This window comes from Callorhinchus milii, unplaced genomic scaffold (genome assembly GCF_018977255.1).
Source record: "Callorhinchus milii isolate IMCB2004 unplaced genomic scaffold, IMCB_Cmil_1.0 Scaffold3, whole genome shotgun sequence".
NCBI lineage: Eukaryota > Metazoa > Chordata > Chondrichthyes > Chimaeriformes > Callorhinchidae > Callorhinchus > Callorhinchus milii.
The window spans coordinates 53,634,384-53,658,487 of record NW_024704744.1 but is presented as its reverse complement, the minus strand read 5'-3'; the positions used below and the strand labels follow the sequence as shown (position 1 = coordinate 53,658,487).

General features: G+C 38.6%; 1 protein-coding gene across 2 annotated transcripts in view; it reads right to left on the bottom strand.

Moving 5' to 3' along the window:
• Positions 1–1,512: 1,512 nt before the first annotated feature.
• The window catches only part of mrps5 (mitochondrial ribosomal protein S5), a 62,559-nt gene continuing 39,967 nt past the window's right edge, over positions 1,513–24,104 (bottom strand). For both annotated transcript variants that reach the window (XM_042333458.1, XM_042333459.1), the window contains 6 exons: positions 16,521–16,611; positions 12,497–12,543; positions 10,604–10,661; positions 5,548–5,610; positions 3,634–3,770; positions 1,513–1,919 (listed from right to left, as the gene is read on the bottom strand). In XM_042333458.1, the coding sequence (XP_042189392.1) occupies positions 1,695–1,919; positions 3,634–3,770; positions 5,548–5,610; positions 10,604–10,661; positions 12,497–12,543; positions 16,521–16,611 (621 nt within the window). In that variant the 3' untranslated portion in view covers positions 1,513–1,694. The remainder of the gene's footprint in view (positions 1,920–3,633; positions 3,771–5,547; positions 5,611–10,603; positions 10,662–12,496; positions 12,544–16,520; positions 16,612–24,104) is intronic.

Here is a 24,104-nt window from a genome sequence, read left to right as displayed (position 1 = left end):
AGACATTCTGTCAGGACAGCAGTGGTCCTGGAGTCAAGGGTGGAGGCAGAGAGGTAGAGTTGGGTGTCATCCGCGTACATGTGGAAGTTGACCCCATGTCTGCGGATGATGTCACCAAGAGGGAGCATATAGACATTGAAGAGGAGGGGACCAAGGACAGAGCCCCGAGGAACGCTGCATGAGACGGTCCAGGGGCGAGGGAAAAACTTTTGTGGAGATGAAGTGGAGGCAGTGTGAAAGGTACAATCTGAACCAGCCAAATAGTATAATTTATAAATTTTGATTCAACTTTTGTTGATGGAAGAGAGAAAAATCTGAAATGCGGGTGTGTCCTCCATTGAAATTATGTCTAAAGATATTGAATTTTGTGGAGTCCTGCAGCGTATTGGTTAGAGCGCTTGCCTCGTAAGCATGGACCTGAGTTCGATTCCCGGACAGGGTGAAAAGTTAGACAAGTTTCCTTATTCCACACGTCTCTAGCGATAAGAACCTAGTTGTGAGTCAATTGGCGGATATCCCTTTTTCGGGAGTAATACTCCCTTAAAAAAAACTTTGGTCACTCAATCTACAACTGTTTGTGAGACACTGCTGTGCGGGATTGGCTGCCGTGTTTCGTACACAAAAGTCAATTTACTTTACAGTATATTCTGTGAAGTGGTTTGAGACGTCTGACAGCATCAGCATCCAAGGCTGCACTCTCCACCTCTCAAAGTCAGTCAGGAACCTCGGGGTTCTGTTCGACCCTGAGCTGTCCTTTCTCCCTCATATCCGCACCACAACTGGCACCGCCTTCCATCACCTCCGGAATATCGCCAGACTACGGCACTACCTCACCCCTCACGCTGCTGAAACCCTGGTCCACGCCTTTATCACCTCAAGGTTGAACTATGGGAACTCTCTCCTCGCCGGCCTTCCCGCCACCTCCCTCCACACGCTGCAGGTCATTCAGAACTCTGCAGCTCGTGTACTGTCCCGCACCAGGACCACATCACTCCCACCCTCGCTCGCCTCCACTGGCTCCCCATCCCCCAGAGGATTGATTTCAAGATCCTCATCCTCACTTTCAATGCCATCCATGGCCTTGCCCCCTCCTACCTCTCTGACCTGCTGACTCCCTACCAATCTGCCCGCTACCTCCGTTCAGCAGACTCCGGCCTGCTTCATGTCTCCCACCTGACCCGCCCTACCATCGGTGGCCGGGCTTTCAGCCTCTCTGCCCCCACACTCTGGAACTCCATCCCATGGTCCCTTCGCCTCGCTTCCTCCCTTGCCTCCTTCAAGGCCGGTCTCAAGACCCTCCTCTTCGATCATGCCTTCAGTCTCCCTCCCACCTCTCTGCCTTCCCTCACCGATACCCCACCCCTCTCCCATGCTTGGGCCCCGACATCTGACTGTTCAGCACTTTGGGACGTCCTCCTGACATGAAAGGCGCTCTATAAATGTAATTTTGTTGTTGTTGTTGTATTCACAACACCTCATTCAAGCAAATAAAGGATCCACAATACAAATGAAAACTATTTTATTCTTACATTTATTTACTTGTATTCAGGAAAGATATTAAACATACATTAGAATTGTGTGTTTCGCCGAGCTCTGCAGAAATCTTGCGCGCTACCAACTGGGATATCTGCCTTTTAGTTGCAATTTCAGTAAGTGAACTGCCTCCCCAGTACCTGCTCTTCAATTTGAAGTTCTCACCAAACCGCACGCTTTACAGTGGCCCAGGGGGACCGCCTCATGCCCTGAGCTGCCTTGACTTCACTCCAATCCAACTTGGTATCTGGTACTTCGGTTTCAGGCTCTGGCTCTTTCCTGACCACTCCATGAGGGGAGGCAACAACCAGAGGTAAAGGTCCACACTCCCTTCGAAACTCAACTACATGGAGTCCCTTCTTGTCAGCTAGATCTCCGTGAGTCTCCTGAAAGGGGAGAACGAGAGAAGAAAATTAAACCTTAATCCTATAGTCACCTAAGTCACTTAATATGAAGGTCTTACAATATTTCTACAATATGGAACTCTTATGGAATTTCTTTACCTCAGTTACAGGAACAGCTTGAGGCTCACAAGAACTATTCTTAGCAATAGAGGAGAGGGGGCGGGAGGGGTTACCCATTTAATTAATGTAAAGAATGCAAACATTTTAATGTCCCCAATGGCAAAACCTTTTGGTCACAAAACGCAGACCCCACCATCTGAGAATGCAATTACAAGTGGTAATATTAAGAGGCACATTGACAATAAATGATATCATCTCACAATTTACAAGCCGAAAGATCATAGTGAATGAACTCTACCCTTTCCTTGTGCGTACTGGTCCTTGTATCATTAAAGGATGAGACTGCCAGACACGGGCAAGGTACACATCACCTTGTTCAAAGATTAAATGTTACTCTGTGATTTAAGTGTTTACAGCTGCAGCTACACTGAGCTGTCCCTTCTCCATAATGATAAAGGGCGGCAGAGTGAGAGGACCTGATGCTAATCTGCATATATTCTCGGAATATATGTATAAACTGAGTAAATAAATTTAGTGAAATAATTTCTCCGGTTTACTTTATCAACCCCATCATAATTTTAAAAACCACTATCAGGTCTCCTCTCAACCTTCTCTGTTCCAGGGAAAACAGCCTCAGTTTTCCAATCTTTCCTCATAAATAAAACCTTTCATTCCTGGTGTCATTCCAGTAAATCTCTTCTGCACCCTCTGACATTTACGCATGCATTAAATTATTGTGCACAATGCAAGTAATGCAATAACATTGCAGTAGCTTGAGATGTGTAAATAATGTAAATAAATGCATTGTGTTGTGTCATGAATTTGTATATATGCTGTACCTTAGGAGATCTTAGTTTTTTTTGACCTCTGTCTAAATAATAATAGCAGAAGTCAGGAGTTAGATCACTTTCAGATGAAATTCAGGGGATGCTTCTGAATAATGTAATAATAATTTTTCTCTCAGACTTTGTTCCTAGTCCTGCTGCCATAATTTTGGTAGTACAGATCGGGAAAATAAGTTTCAGACAGTTTTGGGTGTGCATGATGGATTTTACCTTTGTGCCACTTATCTGATGGAACTCATACATTCCTGTGCAGATCAGCACCATGTCCTCTCACCCTGGCACTGCCCCTGTTATTATGGATATGGAGCAGCGCAGTATAGACGCAGCTGAAGATGCAACTTCAAGAAAGTCCAAGGTAACAAAACAGTGAGAAATTCAGGCACTTTACATTACAGGTTGCCTGCAGAGGTCTCTACAATCAAACATATTTATGTAAAAGTGGTATAAAGGGGCATAAATGAGGAGTTCGGAAAGTAAAATAAATAATTGATGAATAATACAAGGCCCTTAATATTTAACACGTTATTTAAATGTGTTAAATAATTCTAGAATCTCCCAAACATAATCATTTTAAAATAAAATTAAGCAGATTAATTGTATGGAATAACAGCAATACTCCTTGCATTTGATACAGCACCTTATCACATCTTCGAGATGTCTCAAAGTGCTTCACAGAATATATTGTATTGACTGTATATTTTGTGGGTGAAACATGGCAGCCAATTGCGCACAGCTGTTTCCCAGAAACCGCCATGGATTGAGTGACCACAGTCTTTTAGGTGTAAGTTTACCTGCTTTGATAATCCTTGAAAAAGTGCTCTTGTTAAATTCAATAGATTTGTTGAACCTTGAACCTTTGCGTACATGTCTTCAATGCCAATCAACTTGCTTATTGTAGTAATAGCTCGGTGGCAGCGTAATCCATACCCTAAAAACATACACAAAACAGGTCAAAGAATATTCACACCAGAATCTATACATATACCTGAAAGTACCGGGATACAAACAGGTGTAAAGTAACTTTTGAGAAGATTAGTTGACATATTGCGTCTACAAAGACTTTAAAAATGTCTTAAAACGGTGTGTAAACCTTGAGGAAAAGGTGATTTAATTGTTCTGGCCATTCATTTTGTCATGTCAAAGAACTGACAAACTATGTAATTCATTGGGACATTGATGTACATTGCTCATACTCAATTTTGGGATTGAAAGCTCTGGGACTCTGCCCTGCGTGAGGGGTGCTATATAAATGCAAGTTGTTGTTGATGGGCCGAATGGCTGCCGCCTGCATTTCAAATTTTGATGATTCTATAATTTACCATGTAATATTAGGCCAACAAACCTATAATCAAACAAAACCAAGCCATTCAGATGCATGCCTTGGAGACTGTATTTCTTTTATTTGCCAAAGGTTTATGTTTGTGTGCGTGAGGTGTGTCAATACTAAGGAAGAGCATTTCCACTTGCTTTCGATCCTGATGCAGAACAAACAGATGGAGCCTTCACTGCAGGGCAGTAGATAATCTAAACACATGGCTACCACTGCCCAGTTAGTTGCTGCCTTCTTTAACCTCACTTGTCCTCTCTGCAGTTAATGATATAAGACTTACCTGCTTGTTTTAAAAAGAATGACAAGAACATCTGCCCATCTCCATTCCATTTAATTAGAATTCTGCAGATGCTAGATTATTCACATAATAAAACACCATAACCAGTGCTGGGTATCTCCAGGTTTTGTTTTGATAGCAGGGCAAAATAAATTGTTGAATTTTTTAAAAAAAACTGTAAGCCAGGATTAACCCTAAACTGTTCGGAAAATCTGTTTATGTAGTTCTGATTGTGGAGTACTGCAGCGTAGTAGTTAGCGCCCTTGGCTCGCAAGCGAGAGCACCCAGGTTGCATTGTAACATTTCGTAAACATTCCCATGGAGAATGTGCACAATTCATTTACAATGCAGAAATCATGAACCAAAAATGGGCAAAATCCTTAGTATGGGTCTTCTTAATAACTAAAGCGCACTTCAATGGTGCAAGAGTGTATTTGTTGTGAGAGGGGGATAGAGAGGAGCAAGGCAGAATGTATATCTAACATGAAAAATAAATTACTTAAAAGGGTAATGCATTCTCTCAACCTGCCAATATTAATTTAAAGACAGATCCCCACAATTTCTGGATGACTCTTCATGACCCCAAGCCATTGTGGTTCCTGTTCCAGTGGTTTCATGCCATCAGACTGGTAGTTAGAGACAGCGTGGGAGCAGACACTTGTACCTGAAAGCTCCTCTACAGTAGTATCATGAAGTGAAACAGAAATGTGTGGGCAACACTCACCATATGCAACGTTTACTGTCAGGCGGACTCTAAACAGCAATTTGAATGCAAAGAACACAGAACCAATGGAGGGCTAAGACACAGCGCTAAGCTTTGGCTTTTCCCTTTATATGATTTATGTGACAGCTTGATAAAATACCTTCCTCTTTAATATCTGAAGCAATAAAACATCCATGTATAAATTGAACATCTACAAAAATCTACTTTTGCACAATATTGTATTCTTTGGTACTTTCAAATTAATTGAAAAATCTAAGGAGAGCCTCTCTACTTAAGTGGTGTAATTGGATTTCCACCCTTTCCAATCTGATCCAGACACTTAAATTAATTAGGGTTTTGCTCCCATTTACACACATCAAATGAATTGATCTTACCGTAGTTTTCTTTCTTCATTTTGATTGTTGTCCGTTTGAACGTTGATGTTATATCGTGGTAAACTATATTAGGACAAAATCTAGATCAATTAATGTGTACAAAGTGGTGCAGGCCTATCTGTTTTGATATTTTGTATTATCACACAACTCACAGTGCACATATTGTTGTTGGCGCTTATTGACGTGGGGAGGGAATGTGGGTGTTAGAGAATGGAACACAATTCTACTTTTGGCATTCAGTGTCACCGTCAAACATTCTCGTTAAAACATTGGTGATTGAGGGTTCTTGTCTTGCTTTAATACCCAACCTGAGATATGAACCCTTGATCCCAATGCAACCTCAGGACAACAGTGACTTACATATATTTAGTTCCTGTCAGATAGAAGAATGTCACAAAATAAATGGAGTGTTGGACAGCAAAGTAAAAAATGTAAGAATAAATAATAATAATAATCCTTGTATTTGATATAGCGCTTTTCACGTCTTCTCAATGTCTCAAAGCGCTTCACAGAATAGACTGTAAAGTGAATTGACTGTATATTTGTGGGCAAAACGCGGCAGCCAATTGCGCACAGCAGTGTCCCACAAACAGTAGTGGATTGAAGTGACCAATTTATTTATTTTTTTTGTTTTGGATCGCATTAAAGTCCTAGAAGTTAGGTGAGACAAATGACCTTTCTGCATCCCCGATTTTTCTAAAATTAATTTGTCATTTGAATGTTAAACCAAGCTGAAATTTAACTCTTCAATTAAGCTTTTCTTTACGTATTTATATTAAACTGTGATTTTGACATTGAACTCTAAATAACATTCACAAAACAGTCGTGGGCTATGGAGATGTAAGCTGCCTGTATTAAAGGAATCCTGTATCAGCATGTTTCTACACAAGCTCTTTATAATAATAAAATAATAATCCTTGTATTTGATATAGCGCTTTTCACGTCAGGAGGACGTCCCAAAGCGCTTCACAGAACACACTGTAAAGTGAATTGACTGTATATTTGTGGGCGAATGCGGCAGCCAATTGCGCACAGCAGTGTCCCACAAACAGTCGTAGATTGAAATGACCAATTTATTATTGTTTTGTTTTGGAGGGATTATTATTAGGCGTGTGGAGTAAGGAAACTTGCCTAAGGTTTCGCCCTAACCAAAGACACAATCAAAAAGATAGGCTTTAGCAGGTTTTGAAGACAGACGCATAGCAACACAAACGATTTTTAGCAGTGAGTGCCAGAGGGCAGGGTTTGGTCGCTGAAAGCATAGCCATAAATGGTGGAGAAGTCGGAAGTGGGTAATAAAACACAATCAGAAGTGCAGAGGATATGGGTTGAAAATCGGGCTGCTTTCCAGAGATAAAGTGGGAGCCAGAAGTGGTGGTGGTGGCGGTGGGGGGGTGTGGTGATGAAGGTGCGGTCAAAGAAATAGGTTTTCAAATGGATTTTGAGATAGGGAGGGGAATAGGTGGGGGCATTTTATAACAGAGTTCTAGAGAGCGAGGTCTAAGTGACTCCACTCTAAAATTGCACCACGTGAACAGGAGCACATGGTCATAAGACAAAACAAACTGAATAGAACTAACTGGCAAGGCGCTGTGCCTAGCCTGTGAGCACATCTGTACGTCTGTGGATGTAGAGGCTTCCACATTCTCAGAACAGGAGCATCCTCTTATTTTGCAACCATTAGCAACTAAAATCAGGAGGCGAGAATTTCTCGTAATAACCCTGTAACTTTGCTGACAACCTATCTATTGTCATTTATAATAATAATTGTAATTTAATAATATTTTCTAATATATCCACCCAAGATGTAGACAGAGATATAATTTGTTTAATTGTGTAATGATTGTTTTGTTGAGTGTGATGTGATTCCTTCTTATTTTCCGTTCTCTACCTATGACCTTCACATCTTAAGGGTGCACACAGAAAAATAAATCTGTTAAATCTCAGTGTAGAATTTCCAGATTTCAACAAGATTTTAGACATGGAGAAGTCAATATCCCTTACAGATGCTCACAGCCATAGGCTATGTCCTATATATGTGTACTTGGTATGACCTTGGATTTCAAGACATTATAAAATGCACTTAAATTGGGTCAGTTCTTCAGAGTTCAATAGAGTGCATCCTCATAAGTGTAAAATAAATTATTTGAGATTGGAAAGACAGTCTGTTTGCTTTCACTGCACCTCTTAAATTTCCTGCTAACCCTTACCTGATTGCTAATACTCTATTTGCTAGCACTGTGGAAGGTAAGCTTGCAATAACGCTTGTAATACAGCTCGTAATAAAGCCTGTACTGATTACTGTTCATTATTTGTGTGGTCTATGCTTTTATTCCACTACAGCACTTTACTTCTTTTCCCCAGCAATTTTAAAAGCTCTCAATCAATGCAGAAGAGCAACCATTGAACGAAGAGGGGAGAAGAATAAAAACAAGACATATGTGAGGAAAAGAAAATTGAAAGAAACAAGAAGAGAAGAGACCAGGGGGAGTTAAATAAAAACAGAAATAAATGATAAAATGCAAAATGGTAGTGATATAGAATAACTAAGGCGTTTTAAGTCAAAATGGTGGAAATTTATTAGATTTTACAGTGTACTAGTCCACTAAGGCTGTAAGCCCAGAGGACCCCAATAATTCTCAGCTAAAAGAATCAATGCAGAATCTGTCTTAACTAATAACTCACTCTGGACCAATCCTTACAACAGCTAGAGCTCAGTTCTCCATCTGACCCGGAGCTATAATTTCTCATGAGTTCAAACAAATCTCTTTGCATTGAGTATCAATGAGCATCATACAAATCTAGAGGATTTCCTTCCCGCAATTTTGACACACACGAGAGCTGGAATTGACCCTGGAAGTACATTTCTGAAATTAGTATGCGGACAGCAGATACTATAAGCATGTCTCATGCCTGTAAATTAGATACTGAGAAGCCTGCATGACAAGGTGGTCACATACAGACCTGGTGGCAGCAATGGTCAAAGACGAGGGTAAATGAACTGTGATAACAATCTAACCAAAGGCCTCGATCAATCAATTTCAAATTAAAAAAACAGAAAATGCATTAAGGGACCAAAAATTGATGCTCATGACTTTGCAAACTTGAAAAACTCATAACCCAATTAAAAATGTAAAACTTGGGCTTCAGGAAAAACAAGAATCCAAATAAAATATGAATTAAACACCAGAGCAGAAATTAAGATTGTAAACATCGCTTGGGGTATTGAAAACAGCTGACAATAACAGAAGAAAAGAACTAAGCTTTGCTTCCAAAATAAGCCCAATATATACACAGGAGTGGTGAAGGAAGGACACTCAGTCATTCACTTCATGGCTCTTTGTGGGATCTTGTAGGCACAAATGGTTGCCTTATTAACAATCATGAGTCTTGGTGGTAATTTGTGAAGTACTTTGAGATGTTTCAACATGATAAAGTGCTAAAATAATGAAAGTTTTTTTCTTTTATGTTGATGGAAACAAACTCTTAAAAAAGTGTTAACACCCAACCCCAATTTAAGAAATACACTCTCAACCTCAGAACCCCAGAGCAGAACCTCAGTGTCTTCTTGGACACTCAACTGTGCTTCAAGCCCTGCACCTGGGTTCTTACTTGCTTGCTTTTCTTCAACTCTGCAACATCGCCCGCCTGCGTCCCTACCTTACTTCCCAGTCTCCAAGACCTACATCACACTCGTTTATTCAAATGTCCTGCTCGCCTCAGCTCATCCATTCACAACCTATAGACCACCTAGAACTCTGCAGTCAACTTCCCTCCCACACCAGGCTCTGCAAACCATGCCCCCTACTCCCCCTGCACCCCCAACAGATTGAATTCAAGATCTGAATCCTTAAGTTCAAAATCTCTACTATCTCACCTCCCGCTTAATTCTGTGACCTCCTGCAACTCTACTGCACTGGTTGCTCTCTTCGCTCATCAAACACCGGCCTTCTTTATGTCCTTTTACTCGATCTGTCACATTGCCCATCTCAGTCCCTACCTCACACCCACAGCAGCCGAAATCCTCGTCCACGCCTTTGTCACTTCCCAGCTGGATTTTTCCAATGTCCTCCTCTCTGGTCTTCAACTCCACCATGCACAAAACTCAACTGATTCAAAACTCCGCCACGCAGATACTCACCCGCAAAGAACCCTCTACCCCCATCACACCAGTCCTTGCCAGGCTCCACTGGCTCCCAAATACCAAACGGATCAATTTCAAGATCCTCTCACTTGTTTCCAAATCCCTTCATGCCCTTGCACCTCCCTACCTATCTGATCTGCTTAACCCCCCACTCCACCACCCACTGCCTCCACTTGGCTGACTCTGGCCTCGTTTGTCCCTCTTCCCCTCTTCTCCAACATCGGAGGCCATGCCTTCAGCCACTACACCCCAAAAATCTGTAACTCTCTCCCTCAATCCCTCCGCCTGGTCCCCTCCCTCACCCCTCTTTCAAATCCTGCCTAAAGACCTTCCTTTTCGATTGTACTTACAGTCACCTCCCCACTCCCTCTCCCCTGGCTCAAGGTCAGACTCTGTCACTGTCAAGTGCTCCGGAACACAAGTTTTGTGTTGTATCTGCTTCACTATCGGAGGGCAAGCTTTCAGCCTTTCTACCCTGCCCGCTGGACCTTCACCTTGGAGTCTCTCCACCTTGCCCTCACCTTAGGACCTGTCTTTTCAACTGTGCTTTCTGTCATGTTTCCCTTTCCCAAGCTCGGGCTCCCACTGAGCTGTGTGAAGCCATTTGAGTAATCCTCCTCACATTAAAGTATAGATGCAAATGTTGTATAATGGAGACAATAAGGACAAATATTGGATACTGAGCATCACTCAACCAAATAAGACTGTTCGACAAAGTAAATTGTGTTTCGATGCACAATTGCATTGTCTAGTGACAAACAAGTGGCCACATATTTTATTCAACAGGTGAAAAAATACAATTAAGATTATTTTTGCTCAAGGATGAGCAGAAATGGAGGGTTTGAAGATTTCTATATGAAGTATGGATGGATGGAGTAATTGTTCAATGAAGACAAAACAATGGAAACTTACTGGTGTGGTCTTTGTACCTTTCTATGTAGTACAAGTAGTGAATGGCTCGATTCTTTGCCTATAAATTTAACAAAACAAACTAATTAAAACATTGAATAATACACTGAAAAGTATGAAAAACTAACACCATTATTAAACTATTAGTTCCAGCAATCAAACTTGACTTCCACTCACAACGTACCAAATTTTAAATCACTTAAATGTTCTAGCACATGAACGTCCATCATGTCTGGGTTGAACAGTACTTTCTGTCAGCTCTTAGCTCAGCCATGAGATGGGAATGATGCAGTGGTCACATATTGCCAGTACTGCAATGTAATGGTTTGAATTCCACAAGTGAAGTTAGTATATGAGCTACCTTCTGCTTGTGGGATTCAAACTGGCCACTGAAGGCAGCAAGCACGGTGAGGCTGCTCAGCGTGCCATTGGTGTGTGATAAGAGAGAGGGCTGGACGGAGTTGACGGGCTCGCTGGCCCGCAGAATTTTTTTCAAATGTTTGGTTTCAGGCTAGGTATGAATTCCAGATACCCGGGGGGTTGCTGTAACTTGCTTCAAAAGCACTAACAAATTGATTTATTAGATGAAGAAAAACATATTGAAAGAAAATGAGGAGAATGGAAATGGGGAAATATGCATAAATAAATGGAAGGCACAAGTGCCAAGGCAATGACAGGACAAAGAATTTAAAAACTAAAAAATAATCTCAAAGCAATACTGCAGGATAAATCCCCCCTCCAGTGTCCCAAACTTGTATATTCTGAGTATCACCCCACTCTCTGCCTTCAAGTGTTAAGACCTAGCGTTTCTGCCACCTCCCCCCCCCACCCACCCTCCCTCCCAAGTTCAGGCTCCTAGTTATCCATGTGTAGCTCTTCAAGTGTCCTCCCAACATTAAAGACACTATATAGCCACCGACTGTTGTATATCCTAGAGCATTTGCTCAAAATAACAAATTAATTTGTAAGGTATTTATATTGTGGGAAAAGAGAGATGATTTTCTGGTAAATATTTTTCAGAACTTGTCATATATCACATGCCTGACAATTCTCATACTCTTAGCCTTAAGATCATTGCAATAAATTTTAAGGTTTTGCAGAATCTTGGCGAATTCTTGAATTCTGTCTTATATACTGGTTTTCCTATATACAAAATAATAATAATCCTTGCATTTGATAGAGCGCTTTTCACGTTTTCTAGATGTCTCAAAGCTCTTCACAGAATAATAATAATAATAATCCTTGCATTTGATATAGCGCTTTTCACGTCGGGAGGACGTCCCAAAGCGCTTCACAGAACACACTGTAAAGTGAATTGACTGTATATTTGTGGGCGAAAGGCGACAGCCAATTGCGCACAGCAGTGTCCCACAAACAGTTCATGGATTGAATGATCAAAGTATTTTTTTTTAGCTTCCAAATTAAGACAGAATTGTAAAATTATGGGTAGGGGTTCTGCATTACCTTAATTACTAACGCATTATTCTAGGACTAAGACAATGAGGTGGAATTTTAGGCTCCCAGTCTCCCAATTGGGGTGAACATGTTCTTGTTATTTCTAAGGTTGAATGAATGAATACTATGTTTCCCACTTCACCTTGGCTCCTTGCACATATTAGTGCTCGCTTGTTTCAGTGGGGAAACACAAGGAGCTGTGCAAAGGTTATGTTTTCTTGTTGCCGTCAATTAAATTGGATCAAAGGCAGTTTACTTGCAGTTTGAAGCAAAGGAGGTTCCGTGCTAAGTGCTGAGCCTTAGCAATGAGAAAAGTCATTTGACACTTTTTTTGAACAGATAGATCTGAGGAATAATTTTCTCATAGATAGTCAAACTATCGTAAGACTTTTCCTTTGAGTATTTAATCAAATTTGCAGTTATTGATATAAAAAATCCTACCTTTCGAAGGGCAGTTGTTCGGTCAGCTGCTTTGCCTAATGCAAAACCTGAATAAAATATAAGAGGATATTATTAGTTATACAAAAATATTAATGTAGTGCTACATACAAAGCTCTGGAGGATGCAAAGGGGAAAAAATGCAACTTGGATTCCAAGAGAGGAGACTCCAATTCAAATAAGAAAATCTATTAATTTTTTCATTAATGTTATATGAGAAAAAAAGTGAAAGAAATTATTTATTGAGATAAAAATGAACGTCAATATCTTAAAGTTAATGTTGCAGTTTTCCAATTTTTTAACAAACCATTTGACTTTCATGCTATTTTACAGGAGGGGTGGGTGGCTTCAGCAGCGATGAGATTCACACATTCATTAGCAAAGATGCAAAATAATTTGACCATTATTACTGACCATTTGCTGAAAGCGTTCAGTCAAGATGAGCCTGTTATCAACAAGGGTACCCATATGCAATGTAAAGGCATTTAATTAAATTTTGTAAAGTTACTCTAACCTTGTATAGTGCATTGTTAAGATAATAATGCATGTGATTTGGGGCACCCTATGTCAAAATGAAATCAATGGATTTGAAACAGTTTAGAAAAGGTCAAGAAAGATGACTAAAAATAGAATTACATATACCGAACCTACAGCACTGAAAGAGGCCATTTGGCCCAATTAATGCATGCCGTTGTTTATACTCTACCTGAGCCTCCGCCCATCCTAATCCCCACTCCGATTTCTACCCTTTATTTTGTTCTCTCTTATGTATGTATTTTCTCTCAAACGCTTTGATAGATACTTTCTGCTTCAAACACCTCTGGCAGAGAGTTCCCCATTCTCACCACATTCTTCTCGGTGGTAATTATTCTGGGAATTCTGAGAAATCCACAGAATTTAACTTGTTTCCATTAGGAAAAAGACAACTGTAACGAGACATGTTGAGAGCCAATGTTTTATGTAAATTTGAGCAAGCATTTTAACATGGACTGGGTAAGCATACATAGAAGATACCAGTGCGAAATTAACAAACAAGAATAGAAACTGGAAATTTCTCCCACACATATATGGAAAAAGTTTCAAAAAAAAGTTAATACTGGGTGATGAATTCCTTAAAAAGAGTTAGAAAATTGTGTGAAAATCAATTGACTGTTAAATAAAGTTAGGCAAAATCAAATACTCATGGAACAGGATGGTTCCTGAGCTGCTGGGGCTATGGAAATATCATTAGATGGAGAGCAACTGGTTTCGATAAAGAATGTTGCTCAAAGAGATATTATACAGTTTCCATAATTTCCCTTACTGGGAATCAACTTTGCAGAACTTATCTTCAGGAAATGAAGTGAATCAGACCGAGCTCATGAAAATTCCCATGGACATGATGGGATATTTTACTGTTTTATATTTTCCTATGCTGGTAATACTAATTCTTTACCTTCATTCAACAGCACATTTTAGGAGACTAATCACTTATGTGTATAACAAATGGTCTATGCTTTATTTAAGTGCTTGAATGAAAGACTAGATGGGCTGCCACAAAGATTTAAAAACAGCAATATTTTTCTCTGTACTTTATAAAATGTCCTGATTCAAGCATAATGCTTCTTGCCAAACTAATTGGTTTTTAACATTTTTCAACTGCAGTAATAACACGATACCTCCTTACCCATTTGGACAAGTAATCAGAACGACTGAATTATGATGTGCATCATTTACACGACTCCAAACCTCAGCCTGCTGAACACATTTTCTCAAACTGTGCAACACAGCAGAAAGCGTGGTGGAGTCAAATCATCATACCAGTATCACACCAGTGGCACCCCTGGTGCTGGAGATAGGTGATGTGTTTCAAAGGCAGGCTTTGTATCGCTCTTGACTCTAATTTCCAATTAACTCAGTCAGACCCACACACGTTTGGAGAGAGGAGAACCTTCACCAGTATGATTCCAGTGCGTGGGATTGACACAGCAAGCTGTACACTGGAGAATTGTCAAAAAAATTAGGAATTAATGAGCTTGTGGGAATGAATGCTGCTGTTATTTCTGCACCTGAGCACTGCCATGTTAATTTGAATTGTTCAAGTAATTTGTGTTCACAGAGGAAACCCTGCAAGTCCAGCAACTTTTCTGAATGAGGTCAGCTAGAAATTGCAAACAGAGGAGAGGCAGACATGCTTTAGTTGATTGTAAAATTAGTACTCTCAGTAAATAAATCACTAGTCCATTCACTTCTCTTGCCAGAAGTGGCAAGAAGTCTCTGGCCTTGCTGGTCACTGGATTTCTCCTTGGAGTTACAACGAGATTCACTCATAACAGCTTGAGAGTCATTAACTGATATATTGGTGGCAACAGTCAGCACAACACAGCCTACCTGTGGGAACTCGGTGACCTGCTTCAAACACTATGGAGCAGGAATACCTCAAGTTAATTACAGGCATGACTTGCCCTTAGAGGATCTCAGTTTTCAATCATGAATCTCGTTGCGCAGCCCCACCTTTTCATCCTTATGTGACTTATTTGTATGTTGCAGCTAAACATAATATAGCTTATGCTATTGGTATGAATGGAAATGTTTAGACAGCAGTACAAATATACAAAAATGAGGTACATTATGCACCGAGGGGATTATGCTCCATGTGTAAATGTTGTTAGCACTCTCAATTCCGAGTTAGGAGTAAACAATAATTGGTTTACCTGACTTTGTGTCTGAATTTACCCATGATTTGATTTGTTCAAGTAATTTGTGTTCATAGAGGAAACCTTGCAGTACAAAGATGTTCCATAACCGATCCTTCTCCAAGACCACGTTATCAAGTTTATGACCAGGTTCAATGTGCAGTTGGTGGCAGCTACAAAGCCTATGCCAAACAACCATTTTTTGTAATATACCCAGCCTGGTTAACAGTCACTTTCACCTTCGATCGATTTGTAAGTGTTTGTTGTCAGAAATGAAAAGAAAATATTGCACCAAGCAAGATATGGTTGTGGCTACGGACGGGCACACCCTATCAAGTAATAGTATATTCTCTCTCATTTCGATGCTAATAAAGTCTTCTTATGCCAGACAACTTCTTTGCTAAACACAATGGCCAGGCAATTTTTTTTATTAAATGGATGCTGCTGTTACTTTCTTCTTTATCACCTTCATCTGAGTGGGCGAGGCAGATGAAGTACCCAGTCGTAACTGACCTATCTTGTAACTGACTTAGAAGGTATGTGAGAGTGAGCTGGGATGACTGCCCCCTCTATTTTTTCTTTTTCTTGTTAGGTAGAGCCTAGTAACGTCCTCAAATGAGATGAGTAATTTGCCATGTAGGAAATTATAAGCAAGATTCATCCACTCTTACCAATGTTCTACCAATTCCCCCAAAACAGCATTTACCTGGGTGGACTTCCATGCTCTAATCTAAAACTCAGGGTACAAATGGTACTTGTACATTGCTTAGATAGATTAGATAGTTTTTCCAACATTATGGGATATAGTACACAGGTAGCTCGGGACATATATGTATCCATATATAGCTCGGGACATATATGTATTCATTCGCCCACAAATATACGGTCAATTCACTTTACAGTCTATTCTGTGAAGCGCTTTGAGATGTCGAGAAGATGTGAAAAGCGCTATATGAAATGCAAGGATTATTATTATTATTTATTATATTATGTGTATATGACCGCGAGGAAGGTGGAAGGCAAACTAGATGGACCTTGGTCTTTTTTACTTCTAGCAGTTCTTATGTTCTTAAGTGATACCTGTGAAGTTGAGGATGGATACAAAATAAGTTTGGTTTATGTTAATGGTAATTTGCAGCAGCAGATTATTCTTCACATGTCAGTAATGTTGGTTCAAACCCATAATCTATGGAAAATACTACGATAGTAATTATTTTCCCTAAAGCCAACTTTTTGATCAATGCCATATGATCAGTTCCAAAATTTTGCAAATAAAGCCATATTGTTACGTTCACTTTTGATAGCTCTGAAAGAGAAATGAATTGCCTGGTTATTGCCTCTCCAATACTTACCAGCAGCTCCGTTTCTGTTTCCAACTACCACCAGAGCACTGACAGATCGCTTCCTTCCTTCCTTTGCAGTCATGTTGAACACACTTTTAACCTGTCAAATAAAGAATATGGCTTATCAACTCTTTAAAAAACAACTTGAAAACAGGTCTTTATTTTTAAAATCAGCTTAGGTCACACTGAGACTCTAAAATAGAAGACATTTGAGACTGAAGCATAAAATAATAAACAGAATGTTTTGCGTATGAATCTTTCCAGCCTTATGTTGTTTCAGCGACAGGAATTATGGAATTTTATAAGGCGGCTGTGTGCTGCTACACAGCTGTCTGCAGAAACTTTTGTAAGACAAATAAACAAGAATTATTTAACTCATTCACCTGATAAATTTATTTTGTTTTATACTTATACCGCTCTTGCCCTGTTCTTCAGCCCACTAATTTATTGTTTGGTCTATTTCTTGTGCCTTCTTCACTCTAACATTGCAGGCCCATCTTAAGTCAACATGCCCTGCCTCTATAACACACTTCTAAAAACCCCTGTATTTTGCTTTCTTTCACCCTGCCTATAAAACTCTCTTAAAAATATTTTTTTTCAACTGTGCTTTTTGGCAACATCTTAATTCTCCCTTCCTCTTTTTGCACAATGCTTCTTATCGTATCTCTTAAGTATTTTGAAACATTTATTGTATGTAAAAGGCACAATGTAAATGCTAAACATAACTGGAATTCTACCTGGACTCAGAAGGCAAATGCATTTTTGTATTCCTTATCATGTCAAAATGACTCAAAGTTCTTTGCAGGTAATCACTGTCAAGTTGTCACTATCACTGTCTTGTGTAGGTAATATCAGCAATTGCTGGTGACAGCAAGGACTCACAAACAGCCATTGGAAATATGGGATCAAGCTGCAATATACTAGATGTAAACAGAAGCATCTCCATGTAATAGCTCCATTCCACTTATCATGCCCATCATTTTTAAGTTACTGAGGCCACAAGTTGTGGATCAAGTGCAAAATGTTTAAAGATAAATAGTATAACATTCAGCGGGTTCTCAATGCAGGAATTTTCAGAAGTAGATCTCTGTTTGAGGAGGGTTTGTTTAAAATATTGTGTAAAATACTTTTTGTTTGTTGAGATCAAAAGTTGGTACTCACAAATAGTTGTACACACATATACACAGAAGACAAGTCCATTATAATATACATTGCCAAAATACAGGTTTGTTTATGACATAATTGGGTTCTGGACCATAAGGTTTTGTATGTAGTTCCCTACTTGTCCATCATCGTTGAGTTCAAAAGCTGGATTATATGAGCAATTATAACAGTTTGAAATAATGCACATCCTAAAACTCAATGGGTCTAAGGTACTATTTTGACTCTAGGTATTGTACTGTAGTTGGCACAACATAAACCCACAATGAGGCTACCACTTTGGGCAATCCTTACTATTCCTGACTGGTACAACTCTTGAGCAATATCCACACCCAACAATCTCCATGATGCAGAAGCATTTGCAGTCAATTTTTAGTGTTGCATTTTCCATGCTAGCAACAATCATGTGGTGCTTAGAGACCAAGTATAATGAGCACACTTGTTTCACAGCATCTGCTGAAAGGAATCTCATGATTCTATGTGACAGGATTCTCTGTCAAAAAAAGATTAATTCAACTGAACATTACTGCGACATTAGATCAATCAGTTCAAGTTTAAAACAAATACAAACATTTCCCCTTAAAAATCTAGTTTAAAAATTAAAACCCATTTATTGCAATGACTCAGAAGTTGAAGAGAACATGTTCATTTGAAATTTCAAAGATGTTTATGGGCCAACAAAGAGCTACTCATTCAAAGTACCAGTCAAATGCGCGTGTGATTGTGAATGAGTGGATGGTTGGGCGGGGAAAAAGAAAAAAAAGTACTTTTGATATATAGTACTTCATTCCCAAGTTTGATAATGTGAAAATAATAAAAGAAAATACATTATTCTTTCCTCTTCCCTGCAGAGACCAGCCATTTTGGATCTCCACGTATAGCTGGGAATTGTTCTATGTCGTCAGGCATATTGGACAGTCACTGAATGTTCCTGACTGGTACAACTCTTGAGCTGTAGCCACACCCAATAGTCTGCAAGATGTTTAGTGGAGACACTTGAAATGGCACGTCTCTGTAGAGAGAGAAGTATAATTTAAAACGGCAATTGTGCAAGCTGGCAGGAGATTTCTTTTCTATATCTCTCATTACCTATATGAAAGGGGGAGGAATGAGTGAGACTTACTTCGTTCTGAAAGGTCTTAACTTACACATGCTTAAAGAGTAAATCTTATTCAATTCTTGAAAGGTAACAATTGCCATTGAAGTTACATTAACATGTACAAATAGCATTAGTGAATATTTATGTATTTTATTGTTGTTGTTACGTATTTTGATAAGTTAAACTGGCCAAAATCTGTGTACTGCAACAGTTTGGGTGAAATCGTTCAGCAATACAAACGGTTTAAGTCAATAAGCAAATAAATTGCAACATGGTAAAACAAAAAAACAGGTTATTTAAATGCAGTACATCACCAAATGGAGTTCAGGTTTCACGTAACAGCACAGATCCATAAGGGGGCAGTAAAAGTACATTACTCCCAACAACAGTCCAAAACATGCCTACATCAGACACTTCTATTGGATTGCTTTAGATTAAAATTTAGTCACTGAACCATCAAATTCATACCTAATACATTTCCTTTCACCTCATAGAAAGTATTTCTCAAGACTTGAAATGGGACAAATTTGCAATAGCTTTAATCAAGTCTTCAAGGCATATTCTTCCTGTCAGATTTTCCCTATTTAATCTCAAACATTAACTGACTAGAGAAAACCCTGGCACACTCTGTTTATGTAGCAATTAAATAATAAGTTATACTATTTTCATTTTTATCAGTTTTTAAAATACCAATGTTCCTTTTTGTACTTTTGTAAAAAATAGTTGATTAAAATTCAGATCAGAAGTCCACGAAAATATTTAACAAGTTGTTTCTTTGAATTAAAGTCTTAAATTGCAAAATGGATGTCCCATTAAGAATATAACTGATCTTAATGATAGAATGGTCGAAATATCAAATCCGTTTTTTTGTCTCATCCCACTTGGAAACAAAAGCACGGCTCTCTCAAACTCATGAACCAAGATAAAGCATTCAGATGTCCATTCTACAAACCTCATGGTACAGGATAATAATAATAATAACAAAAGAAGTTTATTTCCTTTCAATTGTTGGGAATGCAGCTCTATGATGGAGCAGGTAGCACCTGATCACATTTCACAAAGGTGTCAGGATAGCTCTGTTTCACAAAGGCATCAGCCATATTTAAAGCATGCTGCCAAAATACAGCAGCAAAACAGCAGGACACGTTAACCTGAATAAAATCTCTGTTACTATCATCAGCATAGTACACCTGCACTGACATTAAGATTTAAGAACAAACCTCTACCTATTATAATTACCTATTATAATATTTAAGTCATCCTTGCAGACAATCAATTGGATAAGAGTTAATCACACATTCCCCAGCTACATTACTGAATATTACTTCATACGTTCTCTTATGCATAAAACAATCCATTTTTAATCACAGGCAGGAAGACACATGTGAATGATAATTGCACTACTCTTACACACTGTGCAAGCAATTTTGCTTTTCCATTATGGCATGCTGACCTTCATCAGAATGTAATGCAGCTGTCTATCAGACACTTTTTCATCTGTAGCCTATTAAATACTGTACTAGGCACTGCAGTCGCTCAATAAGCACTCCATTGAGATTTGTTAAATGCTTTTTGAGGTTGGTTTTAAGACTTAACACTGCAAGATAAGAACATGTACTCCCTCTGAATAGAAGTTTAAAAAGCCTTTCCAGCTGAAACCTTAAACTCTTTAGCCCTCCCTGACTTCAACATCTATACATGAAGGCTTTTTTTAGGCGATACTGGCACATGGACATAAATGGAAGGTAATACTGCCGTAATAAACAGCTGCCTCACAGTTTCTCAGTCTTAGACCAGCCATTTTAGGAGCACAAATTTGTGCACCTCAATTTGGATCTCTTATTAGATCTTAATGTTTTACACTGAGTACAAAATAGAAAATGTTCACTATTCAGATAATTTTGTGAAAACTGACATCACTTCCGATAAGTTGTGCATGTGCCACAAAGTTCCACTCATGTAATTTTTTTTGCAAAGTGATGTTGGAGGTAATTTCTGTGCACAGAAAATGACATCAGCTATATAGGAAGCGATGTAAACTGACCTGACTACCTGGGAGAATTTAGCGCAGGAAACTGAGTGTACTGCTTCAACTTAGCAAAGCCAGATGAATCCTGAATTCTATGGTATGATGGCCAGAGTAATGCTGTGAAGATGTGCAGTGCCACAAACATTGGTTTATTAATGCCTCTCATAGTTAAAATATTAAATGCACTGATGCAGCACTCTTGAGACACCTAACATTTACCTAATGTGCCCATTCAAAATATAGGTGGGAATATTTTCCATAAATAATTTGATAAATCAAGTTACATATTATTTGAATGGCTGTATATTGAAATTATCTGACCAAATTCTTCAGTGTACCAATTTGGTCACTCAATCCACCATTGTTGTGGGACACTGCTGTGTGCAATTGTCTGCTGCGTTTCGCCCACAAAATATACAGTCAATTCATTTTACAGTCTATTCTGTGAAAAACCTTGAGAAGTCATAAGGCGCTAGATCAAATGTAAGGATTATTATTATTAAAATAAAAATCGCATTAAAGTCCTAGAAGTTAGGTGAGACAAATGACCTTTCTGCATCCCCGATTTTTCTAAAATTAATTTGTCATTTGAATGTTAAACCAAGCTGAAATTTAACTCTTCAATTAAGCTTTTCTTTACGTATTTATATTAAACTGTGATTTTGACATTGAACTCTAAATAACATTCACAAAACAGTCGTGGGCTATGGAGATGTAAGCTGCCTGTATTAAAGGAATCCTGTATCAGCATGTTTCTACACAAGCTCTTTATAATAATAAAATAATAATCCTTGTATTTGATATAGCGCTTTTCACGTCAGGAGGACGTCCCAAAGCGCTTCACAGAACACACTGTAAAGTGAATTGACTGTATATTTGTGGGCGAATGCGGCAGCCAATTGCGCACAGCAATGTCCCACAAACAGTCGTAGATTGAAAATGACCAATTTATTATTGTTTTGTTTTTGGAGGGATTATTATTAGGTGTGTGGAGTAAGGAAACTTGCCCAAGGTTTCGCCCTCTGCCTGGAATTGAACTCAGGTCTCTCACTTGCAAAGCGAGAGCTCTAACCACTGAGCTACAGGACTCAAAGGACTCTTTGATTAATAAATAGGTAAAGAGGGAGTTAAAAAGGAACTCACAAAATTGAAGCACTTAGAAGCTGACAGGAAAGCTCAACAGATTTTATACAATCTTAACCCAGAGCCTTCTTTTTTGAAAGAGAGAAATATGAAATGCTCAATTTATAAATATGGAATACCATTTTAATTCCATGAATGAGGCAAATCATATAAATTTTGAATGATGTGATAGAGGGATAAATGTGATTTCATAGTGGATCATTGAGCATTCCATTTATAGTAGGATTTTTTAAAAAAGGACAAGCTCTGCAATAAAACTCATTTCATTTTCATATACAGTGGGGGACCACTGTAAAATTTGCGAAGTGTATGAACTTAATTTCACCACATTTTTTGTCTAAACATTCATTAAGCATGAATCTAAGTCAAGGTTTTCAGATTCTGCAATCCCTAAAATAAGAAAAATAATGATTTTATTGCGGATTACGAAACAAGTAAAAACAAACTTGAACACTGTGACTGTAAATATTTTTAGATATACTTTAGTTTCAACAATTCACTTAAGTGCCTTGAGATGATTCTATTATGTGATAAGCACTATATCAATTTGTAAAGATTATATTATCATCAATCTTCTGATCAATTAGTCCATTGAAATTTAAAATTATAACCCTTGCATTTGATATAGCACCTTATGTATGCAATTGGCTGCATACAGCAATATCCGACAACCAGTCACGTCCTCCTGACGTGAAAGGCGCTTTATAAATGGAATCTTGTTGTTGTTGTTGTTGTATTGAGTGACTACATCATTATTATTAATTTGTTTTTTGAAGGGATTATTACCTCCGGAAAAGTGATGCACCAATCGACTAACAACCGGGCTCCTACTTACTGCAAGGTGTAGAGTAAGGAAACTTGCCTAAGGTTTCGGGCCGCCTGGGATTCAAACTCGGGTCCTCTCGCTATGAGGCGAGCATGCTAACCAATATGTTACAGGACTCCCCAATAAATGTAATAAAAACAGAAAATGCTGGAAATGAATGAGGGGTTGACCAAAAGATAGGTTCACATTTCAGGTCTAAATCCCTCTGTGGAAATCTAGAGGCCAAGGGATATGTGCCATACCATAATGACAGTCTAAGAATGCATTTCTTACTGCTAAAAATAAAGTACAAAATAGATTTACAAAGGTAGGAAAAGAAAGAGAAAACAGGCAGAATTGGCAGAGGGCAAATTGTACATTGCAATTATTTCAAGGAGAAAAAAATGTGACTATAAATAAATTACTTATTGTTGATCCCCAAATAAGAACTATAATGTAGAAAAGAACAGCACCACCTCCTGTCCTTCAGTTCTGTAGCGAAGAGAGTTTTGCATTCCATGAAATGCTGTAACCACCTTATTTATCTATATGCATCTTATGGTATACCTATGATCTGACATTCTGTATACACCATTTAAAAAAAATCAAAAACTTATTATGATATTAAAAATGTATTTGTGGTATTAAATTTCATCAAATTTTAATTACCAAGGATGTAGATGTTTACAGTTCAGTCAGAAGAAAATAGCCTGCAAACACTATATGACTTTGAAGCAAGCATGAATGTCACAAGTCTCTTCATTCTATTATGGTTAGTAATGAAAATGCCTGACTACTTTGTTCCTTACAGCCTCATTAGATTATATAAAAATATGAATACAATGTGAATTCTTTAACAAATATATTTTCCATCCGAATTCTACTCAAAACAAGTTAAAAGATTTCAATACCAGTAGCTATGTTCAACTCTTTTCACAATGATGCAATAACAAAAATAAACAATTCCCTCCGGTTTAAGTATCATAACCATGTCAATCATCATATTACTTTAGGAAAATTAATTTGGTCCAAAAGTGAAAAACAATGTCTTGTAATACTGGATATCTGTGGTTGCGTCTCTGATAAAATGACTACCCAATGTCCACACTATCTTGGAATTTAATATTAGATTAAGAAGCTAGTCTACTGTTAAGTGCTCTGAGACGCTACCCTGCATGGAGGGCGCTATATAAGTGCAAGTTATTGTTGTTGTTGTATATGTTTTTGAAAATCAAACACTGATGTAAATTCTAATCTGGTTAATCCCCCCCATTCTCTGTCTCCATTTCTGAAGGCATTTTGATTCATTTTTCCTTCTAATAGGATATGGTTCAACAGACACTTATCAGCCTCCAG